Source organism: Spinacia oleracea, chromosome 5 (genome assembly GCF_020520425.1).
Source record: "Spinacia oleracea cultivar Varoflay chromosome 5, BTI_SOV_V1, whole genome shotgun sequence".
NCBI classification, from domain to species: domain Eukaryota; kingdom Viridiplantae; phylum Streptophyta; class Magnoliopsida; order Caryophyllales; family Amaranthaceae; genus Spinacia; species Spinacia oleracea.
In genome coordinates, this window is record NC_079491.1 from 3,331,816 (window position 1) to 3,351,196 (window position 19,381).

General features: G+C 33.1%; 1 protein-coding gene across 1 annotated transcript; it reads left to right on the top strand.

The window, feature by feature from the left end:
- The first annotated feature begins 14,423 nt into the window (after nt 1-14,423).
- Nucleotides 14,424-18,219, top strand: LOC110783632 (2-methyl-6-phytyl-1,4-hydroquinone methyltransferase, chloroplastic). The gene is made up of 4 exons (NM_001428355.1): nt 14,424-14,723; nt 14,844-15,428; nt 16,468-16,774; nt 17,877-18,219. The coding sequence occupies exons 2-4, from the start codon at nt 14,857-14,859 to the stop codon at nt 18,030-18,032; spliced, it is 1,035 nt and encodes a 344-aa protein (NP_001415284.1). The 5' UTR covers nt 14,424-14,723; nt 14,844-14,856; the 3' UTR covers nt 18,033-18,219.
- The last annotated feature ends 1,162 nt before the right edge of the window (nt 18,220-19,381 follow it).

The following is a 19,381-nucleotide window of genomic DNA, read 5'->3' on the forward strand; positions in this document are numbered from 1 at the left end:
TCATCTAGTTTGTAATATAAATAGCTATTCGACTTAGGAATCCTACGACTTAGGATCATCTATAGAGGCCTATGCCCACAATAATAGGAGAAAAATCAAATACTCCCCCCGTCCCTTAATATTCGACTTGTTTTGACTTTTTGCACTATTCACATAATTCGCTTTAATTTATTTCTAGTATATGAAAACAAATGTTAGTATATAATATATTGTTGGATTCATCTTAATATATATTTTCAAAATATTAATATCTTTATAAGTTTTTATATTATGTGGTTAAAGAAATTGGTGGTCAAAGTTGTGCATTAGCAAGTGTGTTCGATCAAAACAAGTCGAGTATTAAGGGACGGAGACAGTAATATATTCTCCATATTTTGGCAAAAGGTTAATTAAAAAATTACTCTTGCCCGAAAAATAGGGCATTATATACTACGAGTATTAAGAAGTTGTTGGCAAGAGAGGAAGCAAGTTTAAATGGGTGCAGCAAATAACAGGCATATAAATATATGATTGGTGGTAACAGCCAAAGGTATTCTTACCAATCATAGATTCATACTATTATACCTTTGACAAGACAGCTGATACTTTGTTTTTTTTGGTTCTACTACGAGGAGTTCCCACCGCCTTCGGCGAGGTAATTTCCCGTGGGAGTTTGCATGGATACCTCGATGGGCAGCATCCCTCCCAGTTGAGATTTTTTCCATTCTCAAGGCTCGAACCCGAGACCTTGGTTAAGGAGCAAGAAGCCCTTAACCACTCATGCCAACCTCAATTAGTAGACAGCTGATACTTTGTGCGTATAGCTGCCCGTTTTATTTGATGCCAATATTAATTTGTTCTTTAATTATTTTACTCAGCAATTCACATGGAATTTTCTCCTTTTGTACAAAATTATGGTCAATTGACTGAAATGTAAATAGTTTGGAATCAAAATTGGGTCCAGATTAATTACGAATTAACTGCAGTAAAAATGAAAGCATGTCATTGATTGCAGATTTTTGCAGTATATAGTGCTTAGATGTGCATATATTGCTCAGGTTAATTATTGGTGATTTACTGTGCATAAAGGGCTTACAACTGTGCGCAAATTATTAAAATAAATAAATAAATTATGCACAATTAAATTGCATGCATCAGCAATTAAAATCAGACAATTCTTTCACAAAAATTTGGAGTAAATCGTGTTGGATTTGCAAAAGAGGGTAATTTGAATTTGTACAAATGGTAAGCCATGCATTTAATATTATAAATTTATTTATTGTTAGGAAACATAAATGTAGTGCTTCGTGTATATATGTTTTTTGTGTGTGTATTTTAGCACCCGTTTCACCCTTAGGGCTAATTCGGATTTGGGGCGAGCTCTGGTGGTTAGTTCCGGCCATTCCCCTCGCAATTGTTGTAGTGGGGAATCGAACACGGATTCTCCCTACCAAGTTCAGCTTCAATCACCACTGAACCAATTAACAAGCCATGGGTGTTCGTGTATATATGTTTAATTATATACAAACAATTTAGTCTTTATTGATGTAATTGAAGATACTCCCTCCGTCCCGGAATACTTGACCTGTTTTCCTTATCGGGCCGTCCCTTAATACTTGACCTGTTTCTAAAAATGGAAATATTCTAACAATATTATATTATTTCTCACTCCACCCCTATTAACCCACCTACCCCCTACTCCATACAAAAAATAATTAAAAATTCAACCCCTACTCTCCCCCAACCCCACCCCTTTACACATTTCCCACTAACTACATTAAAAAAATACCCCACTATCAACTACTACCTATTAAATTAAATAAGTCAATTCAAGTCCCTTAAACTCTGTGCCGGTCAAACCGGGTCGAGTATTCCGGGACGGAGGGAGTAATTCCACTACAAGAATTTGTATCTTTAACGACAACCTAATTACGACGGGTCAAAAATCTCGTCGCAAAAGCCTTTTTCGACGGGGCTAACAATAAAACAAAGACGGAAATAAACGTCGCAAATGTCTTTTACAACAGGTTAACGACTGGATTTTCTATTAACGACGGCCCCTTTTTATGACGGGTTCGCGACAGAAAATCCCGTCGTTAATCAACGATTAGTCGATTACTGGTCTTTCGCGACGGAATTTCCCGTCGTTAATAGTAAAATTTCTTGTAGTTTAACATGGTATTTGATATTGACTATCTCCGGGATTGAATTGAATGTCTTAGCTGAGGTATAGACTCTACTTCAAATGTGGTATGATAATGTTAATTTAGTGGAATTGAAATGCGTTAAAATAATACAAATTTATTTATTGAAGTAATTTTAATTTGTGTGCATACTTGAACAACCTTATGGTATAATAATATTAAAAAATACCAATATCGAGCATTGGATTTGTCATTATCATAGTCATAATTGTTCTCGTTAAATCAATGATATATGGACACAATTGTTCTCGTTTTTTTTTTTTTTTTGTCGTTAAAGTTGTTCTCGTTAAATTATACCGAGCTTTAAGTAAAATTGCTCATGAACTATAAGTCGAATTATACAATCTTGAATTCTTGGATTTAATTTGTTGAGTGTGTGTCTAACAACAATAATAATTAATTTGTAATCCAATTATATACTACCTCCGTTTCAAAAAAATCTTTAAAGTTACTATTTGCACGGACTCCAATTCAATATTTAACTACTAATATATCCAATTTCGCATGTAAAAAAATAGATATTTGATATTCTGAAAATACATCTCGAGACCAATCTAACAAAATCTTACATGTAACATTTTGATGTATATAATGGTGAGAATTTACGGTCAAAGCTTTTATACTTTGGACACATTTTCCAAAGCGTAAAAAACTTTCTGAAACGGAGGTAGTATGTAGGAGTATTGAAGTTTGAATAATATTCCTCAAAATTTGGGAACCAATAATGGGCATAACACTAGGTAAAATGGGTCTACGTACTGATCTGGATTTCAGAATGGTAGGCCAAAATTGAGCTGCACAAAAAGATCAAGATACAAAAATGAAGGACACTCGATCATGAGTCATGATCAGACCCATCCTTAGGGTTTCTGATCTCTGCATGTGGGGGTTAATGGCAATACATGAACCTTGCGTTACGTACACTTACATATCATATATTTATATGATCCTCATTTCCTAAGTATTGCTCCACTTTTTCATTATGGTAGGTACTAACTTTCTTACATCTTTTTACAAGGATGTCTTGTCTAATCTACGATTCTATCATTTCCACTTTCATATGCTAAATCCATCTCTCTTTTCTTTTCTTTTCTTTTCTTTTCTTTTTTTTTTTTTTTTTTTCGATCTGATTTCCATCCCCTTCATTCGATCTCACTGTGCATGATCACATGCAATTGTGCATATCATAACCTCTTGTCATCATATATAACCAAACATAAAAAAATAATTATACTCTGTCTATTTCGCAATAACTGACACGCTCCCTTGAACAAATACGGAGTACGTAGTTTCAGAATAAATAGTAGAAGAAGACCGTAAGATGAGTTGTTTAATGTAAAATAAAGTTAGTGGATCCATTTGATATTGTTAGAATAGGAGAATGTGTAGGTGAGAAAAGTTAGTGGATCGTGATGGAGGAAATTAAATAATGATAATATTGGTCCTTTACCGTTTATAGTAGTTGTGTACGTCCATTATTTGAACCGATTGGAAAAAGAATTGAAAGTGTGCCACTTATTACGAACGAAGGGATTAAAATTTTATTCTCTACTTGGAAATCGTTGTCTGGTTTTACCGGCCCTTATTAGGGGTGGAGCCGAATTAGGGGGTGTACGGTATGAGAGGGAGCCTCGACAATCCCAATCCAATGATTTTGAAAACGTAATTTGTTATGGACTACTCCGGTCCACTAGTGTTGAGGATAACGTAGGTATTCTGGTAGATATATCATATGAGATATAGTTATGTTGTAGTGTATGATGTGAGATAGATAGAAGCCCATAAAACTAAAGAAACCTAGTTTGTAATATAAATAGAAGAATATATATGTCTACGAATAATATGAGACAATAAAATTATGTATTCCCTATAGTTTAGCAATTAGCTAGGTTAATTAGGGATATTCATGCGCCTTGTTAGTAGTTTAGTACACATGCATTTTTTGTTATTTTCATCATCTCAATTCTCATGACAATTAAACCACTATTAATCCATTATACTCATCCGTTATACTTCGTACAATTGATCAATAAGGTAAAATTCATAAAGTTTAACAATTTAACCTTTTTATTAAGGTAAAAAAAGTACAAATTCTATGATATTAAATTATAGGCTCACAAAAGAATAGAGAAGATGGTCCACAAGTCTCTCTCAAGTTCCCATAATCCCATGTTGTGGAGTGTGGTAATTGCATGAATGGTGTAAAAAGATAAATTTTTTTATTTTTATTTTTATTTTTTTTTGACATGAAGAAGATAAAATTAAATTAACTAACCTTGTTCACAGTTTCCCAACTTCAATTTCACCGACCCTTTTCTTCTGCACACATTCCTTCACCAAACACACTTGCATCAACTTTTACGGCCAATTACTTCTTTTTTTAATTAAATTAATAAGCAATCACAACATTCCGTACAAATTAGGTAGCTAATTAATTAAGCTAGTTAATTAGCAAGAATATATACTAATAATAAATTAATAATTGAGTTTAGTTGTTATTAGCTTATGTAGCCTAGAGAGCTATAAATGATAATTACGTGATGAGAACAACAATGACATAGAGTATAATGATTGATACTCTAATTTCGAATTGTATCTTTAAAAGAACAAAACTTTGCTATATAATTAACCTACCTTCCCATAGCCTTTAACCTAATTATTTCCACTATTATTCCTACAACCCTAGCCTTCAAACTAAATAAGACAAAATATGTCATGTTAATAAGTACTCTATCATAATAATAATGCGACTTTAATTTGTGGCCGGCCTAGTCTCATTTCAAATCATATGATTACACTACAAGAATTTGTATCTTTAACGACAACTTAATTACGACGGGTCAAAAATCCCGTCGTAAAAGCCTTTTACGACGGGGCTAACAACCAAACAATGACGGGAATAACCGTCGCAAATGTCTTTTACGGCGGATTTACGACGGGATTTTCTATTAACGACGGCCCCCTTTTATGACGGGTTCGCGACAGGAAATCCCGTCGTTAATCAACAATTATTGGCCTTTCGCGACGGGATTTCCCGTCGTTAATAGTACAATTTCTTGTAGTGTTAATCTTTGTATAATTGTATGCTTTACCAAAGCTTAGTTTTTATGTTGGCCCTTGATTTACTAGTTCACCGGATATTACTTACATTTTAAAAAAAAGGGTAAGATAAATAACTTAGGAAATCCTAGACACGAGAGGGGACTCTATCTTAGTCACCGCATTGTACAATTGAGATAACTGATGACTATTACATGGCTGGATCAATCAACACGTACACATATTTATACTGCAGAATTACACTTACACATGTACATGTACGTACTTTGTATAAACATTCTTTGAAGTCCAAATGAAGCAAATAAATAAAAATCGGACGAAGTTTATTCTTTTCACAAATTTTTATTTAAATGTAGTGTACAATAAATATTATACATCTGTGTAAAAGTTAAAAGTTACCCTGATATATTGTAAAAGTTATCTATTTTTAGTGATTTTTTTCCACTTTAATAAAAATTAACTCTTTAACTAATTATGTATAAGTAACCCTTTAAAAATGTTTATTTATCAAAAAAAAAAAGTTGATAATATAAAAGTTATTCAAAATAGGTTAAAAATTAACAAAAATGGATAAAAGTTATCCCGTTGAATAATACATTTACTGTACGCCTAGTGCATACATTAATCAAGTATATGCCTATAGACTAAAGCATTATATTTATAAGGTTATTGTTATAATTAAAATTAGAATGTTAATTAGCAAGAAATAAGTTGATTGGAGAGAAGTGGATTTGGGAATGGTGCATCAATCATGAACTTATATGGGATTCTGATTCTTCTCCATTTCTGGGTTTTACCACTTGGACCGTCTTGAAGACTGTTCTTTAATTCCATTTATTTATTTTGTGAGAATTAATTTTAGGAAATTAAAAGTGTCCACTTTCTGTGATTAATGGAATTTTCATCTTTTAGGGCAAACCCAATCCTATTTGCTGTGACCAACGCACGGCACTACTGCTCTATGTTCCTATATGTAAATGCTTAGGAAATCGCACTGTTCAGTAAAATTTTGGATTATCAATTTACACTACAAAAATTTGTATTTTTAATGACAACCTATATAATAACGATTGATATATAAAAAATCTTGTCGTAAAATACTTTTGCGACGTGGATAACAATCAAACAAAGACGTGAACAATCATCGCAAATGTCTTTTACGACGGGTTAACGACGAGATTTTCCATTAACGACGACGAGATTTTATGACGGGTTCGCGACAGGAAATCACGTCGTTAATCAATGATTATTGGTCTTTAGCGACGGAATTTCCCGTCGTTAATGATACAGTTTCTTGTAGTGTTACTTTATCCGTTTCTTTTTAATTGTCGCTTTAACTAACTTTCTCTATTCCTTTTTAATTGTCGCTTTTGAATTATAGATATAACTTTTACGTGGTCGAAATTATACAAATGTGCACAGAAATAATATTTTCAAGAGGAATTTATAAGAAATAATGTTTTTAAGAGAATCCTAACTAATGATTTCAGTTAAATATTTCTTTAGACAAGGGGATATTCACTTAAAAGCCAAAAAAAAAAGAAGGGGGATATGCACTTTCTAAATTATTGTGTTTTTTCAAAAGCGACAAATAAAAAGGAACGAAGATAGTTTACGAAGTAGTTAGTTTTTACTCTATCGGTTCCTAAATACCTATGGCTATCTCAATAATTTAGGGTTGATATTATTTCTCCTAAATTTCCTTAGACATACCCAAATTCCAAACTAGTTTTTCTTTGTCTGATAAGGAGGAAAAATGGTTTCCCTTCCTTTTAAATGAAATTAAAAAGTTTTTTCATCTTTGAGTAAATTATGGGAAATTGTTTTCTATCCTTGCCAAACCAAATTACTTAAAAGCCAGACTAAATAACATTGACAATGAAAAATTATTTTTGATGAAATCATTTTACACCAAACCAAACACTCCGAAATAATGAACAATGATTCATGAGTAGCAGCAGAGTTGGCATGTTTGTCCAGTAATGGTGAAAGGTATCATCTATATTTTTAATAATATATAATTAAAATTGATAATTTTAAGAGGATCAGATAAATTAGTTATTAACAAGAACCAATCATGTCAGTTAATCTAAAGATTAGAAACTAATTAATGAATTATAGTTAGCTAATCTTGCAGAAGTTGTGCACATGATCATGCAGAAATAAGATTTCTTTGATCCAAAGTCAGGGGAGGGAATATTACATCCACGTGAATAATTTCATAAATTAAACTCTCTCTCTCTATATATATATATATATTATATATATATATATATATATATATATATATAATATATATATATATATATATATATATATATATATATATATATATATTATCTGTTCATGTTAATTATGTTTAATTTGACTGTCGATCAGTTTATGAATTGACTCATAAAATAATAATGGCTTTACATATCACTTAAGAGGGATAAATTGAAATGGAATTATGGTATAACATTTATTTTAAGGAGTTATGGATTCAAAACGTCATTTAAAACATATTCATGTGAGATCTTGTTCGTTCATCTCAATATGTAATTTAACAATTTCAACTCTTTATATTTTCTTAATATAAATATTTAAATATTGAGTTGAAACGGGTTACAACAACAACAACAATAACAAAGTCTTAGTCCCGATATGATTTGGGATCGGCTAACATGAAACGGATTAAAAAGTCAAAATATGACTAATAGTTTTTTAAGAGGTGAGTAAGAGTTAGAATGGAGTTAAAAACGTCTTGATATGAGATTTCGTTGTTAAAATGACCAACCATAATACATTGGAAAGGAATGAAATCCACAATCCATTTCCGCTTCAACTGGCCGGGTCGAAAACATATAAGATATTTTTTTAAAGGAAACGTTATGCGTGAATTATTTGTTTTTTATTTTTTATTTTGGACATACGCTTAATATTGTATAAATAAAAACGGTTCACAAATACAACAACGAGCTTACATAACACACTAAAAACAAACTACTTAACGCTTAATAGATAGCCAGATCTTCTCCGTTGACCCCCTAGTTGTTGACTTGATATGTGAAAATTGTTGTAAATCAAATTACGGAGTACTACAAATCCCATCGTGTCACAAGATGAGCTACGGTATTCTTGCACACAACAATTAAAATAAAGTACAGATGAACATTGGGCCTTCAATTACAAAGACTTCAAGAAAAAGATCAATTCATAGGCTCATAACGTGGTTGAGCCGGTCTAATGTACTACCTCCGTTTCAGAAAGTTCTTTACAGTTACTATTTGCACGGACTCCAATGCAATATTTAACTACTATTATATCCAATTTTCTATGTGAAAAAAATATAAAAAGTTGATATTCTGAAAATACATAATGAGACCAATCTAACAAGATATTACATGTAAAGTTTTGATGTATATAATAGTGAGAATTTACGGTCAAAGTTTTCATATTTTGGACACATATTCCTAAGCGTAAAGAACTTTCAGAAACGGAGGAAGTATATCATTGGACAGTACCACCCAAAAAAGGACTCGCTAGGTTTTAGCCCATTTTAAGGAAAAATGATTAGTCGAGTAGTTGTATAGGACCATAATGATTAGTTTCCTACTTCGTTTACAACTAATGAATGCATGATAAGAATTAGGAAGAAACCATTATATATGAACATATTGTTTTCACTACACACATGCACTTATATTACCAAACAATGTCCTGGGTAATGGAAAAGATTCCACATTTCAACCAAAAAGGTTGAAAGTTCAATCCCAATTATTACTTCATCACTTTCAAACTGTCTAACTTGCTAACTCGGATCAGGTTAATCCATGCTGGATTCAGATCCTATAGGACACTTCGTCTTATCTTCAAAATAAATAAATAAACAAGTAATTGAACTTATATTGCTTATAATTTTACCTTTGATTTGGTACATGTAACTCTAAGGTGTGCTTGAAAATAAGATAATTTTTTGTGCTTTACAAGGGTATAAAATATTAAAAATTGACATTACTTTAAAAAATATTTTTCCTAAAAAAATAAAATAAAATTGCGGCAAAAATAGATGTCGACCCTGCATCATATCGCGTAAGCATAATATCCTTTATGGCTCTATTTCCCAAATAAATTGTGCCATATTTTTCAAACAAGTTGTTGTGGTCATGTTTGATGGAGTAATTTCTAAAATTACACTCTCCCAAGCCAAAAAAAAATCAAAGAAAGCCAAAATAAGTGGCTAATTAATTGATACATGCAACTATATGATACAAGTTGATATAATTGTATCTTAGTTAATGGGTTAGTGGCATAGTGCCGCAATTTTGTCCTCCCTATAAAATGCAAATTGCTATTTCTATATAACTTTTGCGAGTTAAATGCGTCAACTTGTTGAAATCCAAGGAGTAACAATTGCCTTAAAAACTCTTAATTATTGCCTTAAAAACTCTTAATTAGTGGTTTTTAGAGCTAGATAAAGAGTCCAATTTACTCAATGTGGTTTACCTAGTATAGTAGCTAGCATACACTTGACGTCATTCTCGAATTTAATTAATGCTAGATTATAGATTTATAGACCATAGAGTAGTAACTACTCCGTAATAAATAATATAATCACGATTATGAGTATATACTATGAATACTTTGTGATAAATTATACTCCGTAATGAACACTTGTATAGTTGTATTACTTACCATTCTAGTACATACATAATTGATGTCAAGTTGTCAACTATAAAGATGATTGAATGGAGGCTTTGTTCTCTTGTTGGGTCTGGTTTGGTCTGTTCTGAATCAATGTTATCAAAATTGTGATTCTACTTTGAATCGGAAGGAACTCTTAGAATCGAATCGTTACGATTCTACGAACAAATATAATCAAGAGTTGATTCATAAATTTCATTTAAAGTGCTTATATTATAGGGAGAAACTTAATAATTGAAATATTTAGTTGTTTAATAGTTAAATAAGTAATCATTAACAATATTTTTCTATTAATTACTTTCTCGGCATGATTCAAATTTACGAGGTTTTCGCTAGTCGAGAAAAAAATAGTAGAATCGTAATCAAATCGTAAGACATTTAAGATTATACGATTTGAATAGCGGTTTAATAACCATGGTCTGAATGTTTTCAGTGAGTATTTTTATCTTTTTCTCCGTTTAATTTGGTCTGATTTTTTCTTCTCTCTTTTGATTTTAAGAAGAATAAATAATAAACAATAAGAATAAGAATAAGAATAAGGTGAACAGAACAGAGTTTCAATAATCGAAATTAAGGGTTTTAGCTAGATATTTGTATCAAATCAAGGAGTTTTTTTTTTATACCAAGTGGACTTATGAATTGAGTCAAGAGTATGAGAATGTGAGATTGATGTTAGAATCAAAGTCATATAATGGTCTTCAAGGCTGGCAATCAACTTGGGAACTTCCCTTCTTCACATGCCTCACTCACTCTAACACACACACATAATCCTTAAGTACATGTAAACTACACTACACAATATAATATTACTATTTATAGAATACAATTTAAAAATAGTTTACGACTCCCTAATTAGTGATGTATGATGATGTCATGCACTTCAATTAAGGAAGCAATTAACTTGAACTCTACTCCCAACTTGTTGTATTAGTACAATATTTAAGGCCCAATTTTTAATTTTTAATTGTCAAATTTTATTTTATTTTTAAAAATAAAATAAATTTTATAGTACTATAAATATATAGGATTACAATATAATTTAATTGATCAGTAATTCAGTATGCATCAGTCCTTGCTTGCTGGGGGGGACTATAAATATTTGTTGTTTTATGACGTCATTGTGAGGTATTTTGTAGATTAAATTAACCACATTATCACAATTTATTAATCTTAGGTCCCTTGTAAAACATTTGTGTCAGTTCATGCTTTTATTTTATTTTCTGTACTATACTAATTTTTATTTTATTTTTTAAAATAAATAAATTATTCATTCTACCTAGCAAAAAGGGCAAACCAGTTTTTTCCCTAGTTGTCAGAGAGTAAATGTTTGGTTATTTAACAAATTTGAGAGCTGCCAAAAATTAAAAGGTTTTTTCCTCTTGTCAAATATTTCATTTATGTTCTTCCATGTCCCTCCTCATGAGGTTTTTGTAGGTGTTGCTACACCTAGTTTAATTGTGTAATTTTATTTTAGGTGGGGAATTGCCCCTTTTTTGTACCAAAGAAACCCTTTATTATTAGCATATTAATCGAAAATCACATAAAGACGTGGAATTATCTAGTATAGAAGAGTCGGGCATTGGCGAGAAACCAGACCCACCTTGGAAGTGCTGGAGCTTTTCAAGCGATCTACACCATAAGGGCAATGGAGAAAAAGATGGGAGTCATCTTCGGTGTGGTGAGAACGAAATTGACATTGGAGGGGACTCCTACATGACTTCTAAACAATCTTTCCTTGGAAGGAAGAGCATCATTGCAAATTTTCCATATAGTTTTTTATTTTATTTTTGGAATGACATTTAACTTCCAAATCCAACTAAAGCAGACCTTGTCATCCAGGGCTAAAGAAAACCCTTGAATTAAGCAGGCTGCTGATTTAGCGGTGAAAGTGTCACTTGGAATCAGTACCCCAAAATGATTTATCTGGGATCTCGTTTCTACGAATCAGGATTGATAATATTTTGGCAACTAAACAACTATGTAAAACCTTCCCAAGCTTAGCCTCATCCCATTGTTTATTAAAGTTGATGAAATCTGTCACTTTTTGGCTAAGAATAGGCGAAAGGTTGTTCACCAAATCTGCTATTGGAGATGAGAAAGCCCAATTGCTTTTTCCAGAAGTCTATGCTCTTACCACCCCTACTAGCCAACGAATTCCTTAAACATTGATTGTAGCTTCATTAAATTGAGCCATTGCAAAGAAAAGGAACATATTCAATAAAACAAACATGTTTGAGGTACTTTTCTTTACCAATTGGACCCAACGATTTTCCGAGTTAGTAAAAAGTATTCACAAACGCTTAAATTGCATGGCCTTGTTATTTACTTCAGCATTCCTAAACCCTATTATGGTATTTCAATTCGAGTATGATTGTAAAAAAAAATAAAAAAAATGACGTACTATAAAATAGACCGTGATGAGCAATGCATATGGGCCATATGCCCTTATTTGATATTCGAATTTGGTCTTAATATAGTCCTCTCTTACAAGAGATGGGCCTGGGCCACTTATCTTGAGTACATAAGCTAACCCAATAGAAGTGCTGCAATAACCTCTCTCGGATGGGCCTTGTATGGTACAAAAATTATAACTTGTACTTCGTAAGTTACAATCAGTTGTATATTAAAAGTTGCTTTTAAGACGAGCCTCTAGACAACTTACTATGTGCTTTAGATTACCAATAACGTCTCGACTTTAGGTCTCAGGTTCAAATTAGTTTGTCCGGTTTGTTATTTATATTTTCCTCATGGCTCATTCACATCAAAAAAGAACTTTGCGCCCTGAACATCTTCACCAAATGTTTTGATCTATCTACTATGGTGATACATATGTTCATCCAACGATATACTTCCTCCATTTTTTTTAATTGCACCATCTTAGGGCTCGTTCGGTATCACTAGCAGTTTCCAGTTTTTTGGTTTTGAAAGTCGTATGATTTAGATTGAATCATTAACCAAAAAATAGTCATACCTATAGTAATTAAGTTGATTTTGAAAACTGACTACATAAAATTGGAAACTACTTTTTGTGGTTTTCATATTTCGGTTTTTAGTTTTGTAAAAAACAGAAAACTGAAAACAAAAAATGGTACCGAACAGGCCCTTAGGTTTTAGCACTATTCACATATTCTTGTATAGTTATTTTTTGTGATTTATATGTAAAGAAAAGTATATTCATGTGGGATCTTGTTAGATTCGTCTCGAAATATACTTTCAAATTATCAAATTTTTATAATTTTTTCAAATATATAATAAGAGATATTAATGGTTAAAATAGTGCATTGAAAAGCGTAAAATCTAAGATAGTGCAATTAAAAAAAATGGAGGAAGTACTTGCTTCACACCAAAAGAAAACACAAAAACAAAAAAACAATGTAATTGCTTAATGAAATGGAAATGGTATAGGTCCAACTTGTCCAAGAAATTGGTTAGGCCTCATTGATTCACATCAATATTTGTGGTAGGCTTAGCCCACAAAAGATGATAGGTTCGATTGATTATCCACCTCTTTAGACATTTGTTTAGTTGGGCCATTTAGGAGTGGGTAATGGATGGATAATGATAGTGATATTGATACAAATGACTTTCCCAACATATATATGTTTCTGGGCTACCTTCCATTGCTGTGGGCTTTCCGAGTAAATAAGAACAGTAAAAGATGACCCGAATTGCCCCAATCCGACAAAAAACGAAGTGACCTTGCATTTCTGTACACATTATTAACATTCGGGTACAATAACCCTACACAAAAAATATTATTCAACAAGACCCTAACTAGTTAGAGACAAGCGTAACTTGATTCGAGAGCTCAGGTACTTGCGGCTACCTTCCACCAAATTTTAAAGACGTGAAACAATATATTTCATTAGAGTGAAGTCATACAACAAATACAAACAAAATCTTCCCTTTACAAGAACAAATATAAGGTATTGAAACAAATTTCTTCTTCGAATCATCATATGGTGAATATTCTCAAAAACATGCTCTAGAATCATGACATTTATGTAGCCATCCATAAAACATGGGACATATATTATCATAGAAATTATTTTTTGACGTCAACACATCTTTAAATGGAACAAAATATCCCTTAGTTAACGGCTTAACGCTACACTTCATGTTTCAAATTATCATATAAATTAGTTGATTTCCATTCTAGAAATACTAACACTTACCCATGAGACTAATTACACAAAACAAACTCACTAAACTATAAAATACCTATAATTTATACACATAGGTTGTATCAAAGGTTAAATTTATGTTCATCTACTTCCTAAAACGATTAAAGAACAATCAATTAATCAATACTAACCCGTCTGTTACATGCCTAATTCGGCAATTCATCCGTCATTGCATAAGTAATTCCAACGTACAATAAATCTTAATAATAAATTCACACCTTGTATCTCAACCGAGTGTAATTATAATAATGCTACGAATAAGATATAAAGAAGAAATTGAATAAAAAAATAATTCTAATTATACACGCACACCAATCTAACAACCGATTGTGTAATAAAAATTGTCGCAATTATGTATTTTGAAATGGTCCGAAAAAGAACATTGTAGAGATAATTAAGGGAGCAATTTACAGTTTTACACTAATCATCCTCTCAAAAAAGAACAGTAATTGGGCGGATTACTCGAGTAAAACATTGTCTATCACAAGTACAACGATGAAGTGATAGAACGAGAGATCACTCTGCATCATTTCAGTCCATATAACTGTATCTATGGTGCTCATTTAATTGCACCTTTCTCTCTCCTCTGTCTCTCTCCTCCGCGTCTTCTCCGGTAAGCTTTTCTCCCACCACAACACTCTTATTCATACATTTCTTTAGTTGGGTGTTGTTTAATTTATTAATTATACTCAATTTTGTTTCTGGGTTTTTCAATTTTTGTGTGTTTGTGTAGGGAATTGAATTCAATGGCTTGTTCAATGCTGAATGGTGTTGATAAACTCGCCTTAATCAGTGGGAAAACCCCAAATAGGTTGAGGTTTTCTGGGTCAGATTTCACTGGGAGTTACAAACTACCCAGATTGAATTTACCCCCAAATTCCAGGAATTTAAGGGCTAAAACCCTAACCACCGTAACAAAATGCACTCTCTCAGCATCTGAAAGGCCTGCTTCACAACCCAGATTCATCCAAAACAAACAGGAGGCATTTTGGTTTTACAGGTTCTTGTCAATTGTGTATGATAACATCATTAACCCAGGTCATTGGACTGAGGATATGAGAGATGATGCATTGGAACCTGCAGATTTGAATAACAGGAACATGCTTGTGGTTGATGTTGGGGGTGGAACTGGGTTTACTACATTGGGTATTATTAAGCATGTTGATCCTAAAAATGTCACTATTTTGGATCAATCACCCCATCAGTTGGCAAAGGCGAAAGCGAAAAAGCCTTTGAAGGAGTGTAGGATTATTGAGGGGGATGCTGAGGATCTCCCTTTTCCTACTGATTATGCTGATAGATATGTTTCTGCTGGAAGGTATATGTTAGCTTGAATTTTTCTGAGTTTATTGTGATTTATGATTTGGTTCTGAGTTTTGTTGTTTGTGTAGTTTGGTTGTGGAATTGAATTGTCTTTTGATTGGTAGTTGGGTTAGTTTATTGTTGGTTGTAGTGTTATTTTTATCCATGTGTGGTATGATGATATTATGTTCTATATAAATTAATTTTCATGTGACATTGTGACCTAGAAAGCTTGCTCATTGTTGTGAAGATGACTGATTTAAGCCTCGTAAATGGTAATCTTACTTGAACCTGTAAAAAGAAGCAATCAAAGAGATAGAAATTTCACCATTGAGTAGTTTTGAGTCGATACCCTGAATAAATTTTTGCAGAGGTGCTGAGCCAGTATATTCCTGCAGATCAGATCATGAGTGCATAAGTTTGAAAATGAACTTTCAGTTATCCTGAACTTGTTAGTTGTTACAAGTGTAATTTCATTTCTGTTTTTAACCATGAATTGTGTATGATAGTGATACACACAGTCTTGTATAATTTGGATGCATTACAAATTTTCCATAAGAAAAGTGCAGTGACATGATATGCAGAAATTAAGGATGTGGAGGCGCTTAAAAGGCTTTGTGCATGTATTTTGCTTTTGGAAATCATCTTTTGTTTGTTTTAACTATGAATCTCTAAGGTACGCACATATAAGGTGGGTTTAAAATATGTCTTTATGAGCGGGTAGGAAGTTTCCATTAGAATTATGCATTGGCAATACATGTTTTGCTCAAGAGGTTGTATGCCTTCATTGTCACTTTTGCATATCACATTTGCTGTCCAAGGAACATATGAGGTGGGTTTGTTGAGATGGGTCTGTTTAACATTAGTTAATTTGAAGGACCTTTTAAAGTCCAAACATTGGGTAAAGGTCCCAATTCACAACAAAAAATCAATTTTATGTCCCATCTCACAACAAGTTTTTTTATAAGGTCCTTTGTCACAATTTTTGGACTTTAAAAGTTCCTTTTTGATAAAAAATCCTAATTTGAATGATGATGATGTTTGATTGATCTCAGTATTGAGTACTGGCCTGATCCGCAAAGAGGCATAAGGGAAGCATACAGGGTGCTAAAATTGGGAGGGAAAGCATGCTTGATCGGACCTGTTTATCCAACATTTTGGCTGTCTCGCTTCTTTGCGGATGTGTGGATGCTCTTCCCAAAGGAGGAAGAGTATATCGAATGGTTTCAGAAAGCAGGTTTTAAGGATGTTCAACTAAAAAGGATTGGCCCTAAGTGGTACCGTGGAGTTAGGCGCCATGGACTCATTATGGGGTGTTCTGTAACAGGTGTCAAACCTGCCTCTGGAGATTCTCCCTTGCAGGTAACTTGTCTTTCTATTCATTTACTTCGTACTTCATATATGATATAGATTGAGCTGGAGTAAAAGGATGCTCGTCTCTTTCAATTTTTGTTTTGAACTTTGGTTTGTCTCTTTTTTCCCTATTTATCATCTGTTAGACTTTTGACTATAAGAAATGTCCATTTAGTTTCCTGTCATAGATTGTTTGTGCAAAGATATGCAGCTACTCTCTTCATAGAATCAGACTATGACATTGCTTAATAAGTCATAAGTGTATGATGAATGTTCACGGAGGTATACTTGTGCGATTTGATGTTGGCAAGACGATGAACCCATTGGTCTATTTCCATGTGATTTTTACCTTTAGGCTTCGTTTGGTTTGATGTAAAACTTTTTCAGTGCAAACTGATTTTCCAAGGGTTAATACAAGTCCAAACTAGTTTTTCTTCGTTTAGTTCCTTAAAAGAAAACAAGAGAAAATGGTGGAAGATTGAGGGGAAGAAGGGAGAGGGAGGTAAGGTGGAAAATGTGATTTCCCTCCCTTTCAAATGCAATTTTTTTTCCAACTTTCATTGAGTTATGGAAAATTGTTTTCCATTCTTTGCCAAACCAAGCAACGTAAAATGATTGAAAATGGTAAAATCGTTTTCCATGAAAACGCTTTACTCCCTACCAAACGGAGCCTTAAATTTCCAAGTCATAATTTAAGGGGAAATTCACTCGTAGACTAGAGTTTTCTAGTACGGAAAATATTTTGTGTTTCTGATGTTAACCCATTTGATCATATGCGAATAGGAGGAATGTTAGGCATCTATCTGGGAGGGAGCATAAACATTTTTTTTTAGCCATAAAAGAAAGCCAACTCTCTTCCTGGTGGTATAAACTTGGTCACCACCATATATACCGCCACGACCCACTTTTATGCCACCGCGAAAGAGTGTTTTTCTAGCAAAAATTAAGTACTTATATTCAAGTTTGGTGCATGCCTTTCCATTAGAGTACTATTATGCAATCACTCTACACATGATGATTGCAAAGTTTCAATGTGTTGATTCTGGTTCTACATACGATGATTGCAAAGTTTCAATGTCTTGATTCTGATTTGACATTTATGTGAATGCAGCTTGGTCCAAAGGTCGAGGATGTCCAAAAACCGGTGCACCCACTTGTGTTTCTCTACCGTTTCCTCCTAGGGGCTCTGGCGTCGACATACTACGTACTGGTTCCAATTTACATGTGGATCAAAGACAAAATTTTTCCAAAGGGAATGCCATTGTAAGGTATGAAAGCAAGGGCTCAAACATGAAGAGTTGTTCGTGGACGAGGTTGATTTTCACATCTACAAGGTTGATTGTAATAATTATGTAGAACCTGGGTTGGTACTTTGTAGTTATGTAATTAGAGGATTTTAAAACCATTTGAGAAGTCTCATCACATTTCGGAATAGTTAGCTTGAAAGACTATGCACTTAATTCATGTTACAACTGTTGTTTCAGTTCTTCTGTCTAGTATTAGAGCAGCAGTTCAAGTTTGCATTTGTACCGACAGTAAAGAGGAACACAAACTTTCATGGCCATGGCTTGGCAATGGAAAGGTTTTTTGTTTCCTGAAACAGAAGGTCACAAATGACAAACGGCTTGGCCTACGTCATAAAGATGGATGTAGGCTGGGTCGGGCTGTCCGGGCACGAAAAAGCACGGCCCGACACGAGCACAAAAAAAGCATGGTATGACACGAGCACGAAGTCATGAGCTGCATTTTTTGAAAAAATCACGACAAGGCACGGCATGGCTCAACAAAGCATGCTAAATTTAGTAAAATTAGGCTTAGATACGATGGGTCGAGCCTTAGCCCTATTTGAATTTTTTGGCCCGATACTATGCAAAATGGGCTTGGTATGGGTCATACCTGTTTAAGTCAGGTCCATGGCCCATGGGCTCGCCCCCACAACCATTTTTAGCCTGCGATGGTCCTTCATATTTGCCAATATTAAACTTGTGCCACCTTGTTTTGTAGTTGACCGAAATTTACTGTCACAATTTACAAATGGCAAATAGGGGCGAGGATTCGAACCTGAAACCTATTGTACATGCTTTCAGTTTTAACCAATAGATCAAGACCTTAATACAATAGGGTTTTCTCACTTATCCCAAAACTTGTGCATTCTCAATTCTCATTTAGATTCTTAACGATCTTGGGAAAACTGCTTAGGAATAATAATATTTTTATTACATCGAACTCTTCTTTTAACTCTCGAAGTTTATGTCATCTATCTCCTTTCCTAATAATCGCTTTGTTCGTGTTAATAAAATGAATAGGAAGAGGAAAACAGTTCTCCATTACAAGGACATTGATGAAAGTTTAGGGTAAAGTGATGGAGAAAAAAGTTTGCTTTACAAGGAACAAAAGACTCTTTTCCGCCAATAATTTTCGAACATAAAAAAATGGCGATAATGGGTACAAGTTATCTTTAACCACCGTTATTAAATCAAATATTTGTATAACATCTAATCACCACAATGCTCACTGTACACCCTGTTTTAAAATGAACAATTAGTTCAAAAATAAAACATATTGTTTATACCCAAAGAACATATTGTAAATGAACATATAGTTAAAATCCAAAGA

Coding starts and splice junctions, on each gene's coding strand:
- LOC110783632 (NM_001428355.1), top strand. CDS start 14,857: ATGGCTTGTTCAATGCTGAATGGTGTTGATAAACTCGCCTTAATCAGT. Junction 15,429..16,467: donor AGATATGTTTCTGCTGGAAG/GTATATGTTAGC, acceptor GATTGATCTCAG/TATTGAGTACTGGCCTGATC. Junction 16,775..17,876: donor CTGGAGATTCTCCCTTGCAG/GTAACTTGTCTT, acceptor ATGTGAATGCAG/CTTGGTCCAAAGGTCGAGGA.